The sequence below is a fragment of the Rutidosis leptorrhynchoides genome, chromosome 2 (genome assembly GCF_046630445.1).
Source record: "Rutidosis leptorrhynchoides isolate AG116_Rl617_1_P2 chromosome 2, CSIRO_AGI_Rlap_v1, whole genome shotgun sequence".
Taxonomy (NCBI): Eukaryota; Viridiplantae; Streptophyta; class Magnoliopsida; order Asterales; family Asteraceae; genus Rutidosis; species Rutidosis leptorrhynchoides.
Window position 1 is genome coordinate 546,297,690 of NC_092334.1, and position 4,315 is coordinate 546,302,004.

Here is a 4,315-nt window from a genome sequence, read left to right on the forward strand (position 1 = left end):
TATATTTTAGATTATCATTACTTGATAATCTACGTTATGCTTTTAAACCTTTATCGATAAAATAAAGGTTATGGCTTGTTTTTAAAATCGAATGCAGTCTTTGAAAAACGTCTTATATAGAGGGCCAAACCTCGCAACGAAACCAATAAATATGAAACGTTTATAATCGATATGAACGGGACATTTCATTACACAAAATGACCGATGACACTAAAATCACCAACAGAGTGTGTAGTACGTATTAATGTAGTACATTACTGTTGGATTATTATTAATTAATAAAACTTACTTGCTTTTTGAAAAAAAATATATGTTATTTTATCTTTAGTTAGTATAAATCAATTAATTTAAAATGGCCTTTAAATGGCCAAAGAACTTAGGTGCGAGGTTCATTGAGCAAATGAGCCGGCGGATATTATATTCATATTATTTATATTTAAAGTAAAGTAATTTTTTATTAAATAATTATAACAATAAGTACGTATTATCACAGCTTTGCACGATCGTATAGTTAGCAATGAAATTAACTAATTTGGCTAGTCATAAGAAATAAGTGATTGAGATTAACAAAATGAGAGTAAAAAACATGTTATCTCACATTTCTTAACTTTTCTCTTAATCTATTTCCCAAGATTTTAAACTCTACCATTCTTACTAAAGTTGAGATTTTAAACTCTTTAATCTTTACTATTAAACTTTTAATGTCGTTAGACTACTCTCAACCATGACATCTGTCATACAACCGCATTGGTGTCACCTCAGCGCCACATCAGCAACTTCTTCCTATCACTTAATCCATCACACTCCCCTAGCATCCATGACATACACCTTTACAATAAAATGGACCCACCAAAATTAATTAATTAATACAATGTATAACATTTAATCCGTATAGTACAAACAAGAAAAGCAACTAGCGCGCGATTCAAAATGCTATCCAATGACATTTACCATCACTGGGATTTCAATGGAGCTTCAACCGCACTTGCTAACAATGAAGTCTTTGCAAGGGAGCTCCAAAGAAGCTCCAACCACGCTTGCGTTGAGAGTAGTCTTAGTGGTTTAGTTTTGTCTATGTCTTCTTATGTTTTCCTCTCTTTCATTGACGAAAGCATATGGCTGGCGAGGTCTTTGCTTCTTGTCGGATGTTGGATTCTGACTTTTCATGTTTTTTCACTTTTCTTCATTTGGTGATTTGGAGGTATCCGCCCTAGATAAACTACCCACCTTGCAAGGTGGCCCTCTTCGAAAACGTGGCCTCTCAACGAAAGCATCAAATGTTATGAACTTAAACCTAAAGAAAGAGCCTAGCCCAAAAGACATGTTCAATGATTAGAATAACTCTTAAGTTTAAATACCTTCATATAGTTTCCTACATGACCAATGTAGGATTATATCAATATGTTTGTTTTAGTGTATGTTGCTCAAGTAAATATAGGATATACTTAAAAATCAGATCGTTATGATCTTTATCAATTGTAATTCTCTTTAGATTCTCGGACCTAGTTCGATTTAAATTTATGTGTTTTCGGAAAAACTTAATAAGACCAAAATGAAGATTTATGTACGTAATATTTAATTATTATTTTCACAATTAATAAATTATATTTTAGTGTAAATATAGAATAGATACTGTATCCGCTGGAGTAAAGCAGTAAAAAGTAGAAACTAGAGATAAAGTACTCCGTAGTACAAAAATAGGATGGGAAATGCAGCAAGCAAGCTCTTTGTATGGCCAATGCTGTTCTTCCGAGCCACCAACTACCACCGCAACTGGCGGCGTTGCTGGTGATCAACCACCGCTTGGCCACAACGGCGTATCTTCATCCACCATCGGTGTTTCTGCCCTTGACTAGCACCTTTATCACTTTGAAATCACCCAAGTAAGTAATTGGTAACCTTCAATTTCATTCCTGTTTGACTTTTGAATATTAATTTTTTGACTTCAAATATTTTATGGTTTTTGATATATAAGTTTTGATGGTAATAATTGTATGAATAGATTGATTTTTTAATAGTGTTTTCATTGTTATAACTTTCATCAATTATTTTATTTTATTAGGGCTTTTATTTGGGGTCAATTCATCATCTCAACTTTATAAAAATTAGTTACACTATATCAATTTTCAATTGTGTGAATCATGTATATAGATTCCTTGTCCGACTAAACTTGACAATTTCATTTTATTCAAGAGTTAAATATTTTCTACTTTTACTTCTGAATTTTAAAAAAACCATTGTTGTTAATTGTTATAGCAATTGAATCACCATCTCCATTGATATTTATAAAAAGTTATATTGATGAAAAATTACAGAAAATTGAAGACAGTGAGAAATGAAATCAAATCTGGAATTTGCACAGTATCAAGCTTGAGTTTTCAAATTCAAAATCCAAGTGTAGTAATAAGAACAGTAAAATGAGAGTATACGCAGTTTATAGTTGATTTCTGAGACGTTTTAATAATTGAAATAAACGTATAGGAAACTATTAAAGGCATGGAAGGAATCAAAACCACCACCAGACACCTGAAGAAGCTTCTAGACTTATAATTCACACCTTACAAACACAATAAACAACTGATTTTCAGGGTTTATTGTCGATTTGCAGTCTCCCGCATCCACATTCGTTAGTTAAAATCACCGCCTTAGGTGAAGCTCCACCACTTGCTGATGGGCTCAAGTTCGAGTTACACACACTTCCTGTAAGAATAAGCTGTTTCTACATCCACACTTTGTACAAATTCTTTTTCTTTTACTATTGTGAATTTATTTATTTACTTGATTGAATTTAGGTGGATGCAAAGGCTATAGTAGATGGGGATACGGTAATAGTCTATGTTAGTACTACAGATGCTCGAGAATCGTCACGTGTTCCTCAAGAGGTACAAATGGCAGTTGTTGAACGAAATGGAGCACTTTATGAGGGGAATTACACCAAAGCAGATGCACTGCACAAGCGAATCACAAATGCAGGCTATCGGTAATCGGTCACGACTCGAATGTATGCGATACTGATCTACTTTTTATAAAGCTTTTATGATTTGTATTACTTGTTGACACAGAGTATTACGTATCAATAACGAGGACATTCTAGCACGAAAGTATCGGATTAGACTGAGGTATTTCAATTAGATTTGTGCCTTGTCTAAAAGGTGACAACTTTAATTTGATTTATGCAGTTTTATTATTGGGTGTAATACGAGTCATTGAAAACAGGGGAATAGATGCACCTGAAACCTCAATGCCATACGGGAAAGAGGCAAAAGAGGAGCTGGCGAAGATACTTGATGGTAAGTGTTTGAAGATATTGATATTTGGTGAGGATCGTTACAAGCGTTTTGTTGGCGATATATACTGCAACGGCATCTTTGTGCAGGTAATTTGGATGCTTTTATAGCAAGGTTGCAAAAATTGTTACTCGGGGAGTACTCGGATGTTGACCAAGTTTGACTTTGATTGATTTTGACCGAGTTTTGACCGATTTTCCTAGTAATCCTGAGTTTTGACTGAATTTCCACCAATTTTCCGAGTAATTCCAAGTTTTGGCCGAGTTTGACCAGGTTTGACCGTGTACTCATCGAGTACTCCTTGAGTTAAAAAACGAGTACTTGCTGAGTAATTCTGAGTTTTTCAACTAAATGTGTGACATAGTGTTGTCTACTTACAAATGTAACGCAACTAATTTGTGAAACCTGATTAACATTTTCAAAGGAATTGATGTTAAAGAAAGGTCTTGCATGGCACTACACTACTTATGATAAACGGTTGGAACTAGACAAGGTGATTTTGATATATATGTTACTCATTCGTTTTAGTAATATGATTTTGGTAAGAACAATCTTTTGTGTCTGATACCGTTTGATTATAGTGGGAGAAAGTTGCGAGAGCCAAGAGAATTGGGTTGTGGGCTTCATCAAATCCTGAAATGCCATGGGCGTGGAGGAAGAATCGGCGTGAGCACAGATAGCTGTAACGATTACAAAGGATACAAGAAATTTTTGGCTTCTCGGATATGGTCTTCGGTAAAACAGTAAATGGGATTAAACCCCGTAAAACAGGTGTACGAATAACTACCTTAAATTCTTTATAATCAAACTCTCATATATAAATCTTTACACAACAGTCAAGAAGAAAGTTAATAAGAAGATTCGAAAATTTATATCATAGTTAGCAGTGACTCAGCAAACACAAAGTATATACATTTAAGGCTGAAAGAACATCTTTTTCTTTTTCTTTTTTTGTATATCTATTTTCAATAGTATTAGTATCACACATGATGGTTAGTAATAAGTTGAATTCGCTCTCTCATTTGAAT

General features: G+C 33.8%; 1 protein-coding gene across 1 annotated transcript; it reads left to right on the top strand.

Annotated features, from left to right (window-relative positions):
* The first annotated feature begins 930 nt into the window (after positions 1-930).
* LOC139889667 (staphylococcal-like nuclease CAN1) lies at positions 931-4,315 on the top strand. Its single transcript, XM_071872604.1, has 9 exons — positions 931-1,127; positions 1,716-1,788; positions 1,877-1,887; positions 2,609-2,702; positions 2,793-2,980; positions 3,063-3,119; positions 3,217-3,376; positions 3,712-3,780; positions 3,869-4,315. Exons 1-9 carry the CDS (start codon positions 931-933, stop codon positions 3,965-3,967), a joined length of 948 nt encoding a protein of 315 aa, XP_071728705.1. The 3' UTR covers positions 3,968-4,315.

Bases quoted from the DNA above. Each gene is read 5' to 3' on its own strand.
- LOC139889667 (XM_071872604.1), top strand. From the start codon at position 931: ATGCTATCCAATGACATTTACCATCACTGGGATTTCAATGGAGCTTCA. The intron at 3,120-3,216 runs GTATTTCAATTA...CATTGAAAACAG, and splicing joins AAGTATCGGATTAGACTGAG to GGGAATAGATGCACCTGAAA. The intron at 3,781-3,868 runs GTGATTTTGATA...GTTTGATTATAG, and splicing joins AACGGTTGGAACTAGACAAG to TGGGAGAAAGTTGCGAGAGC.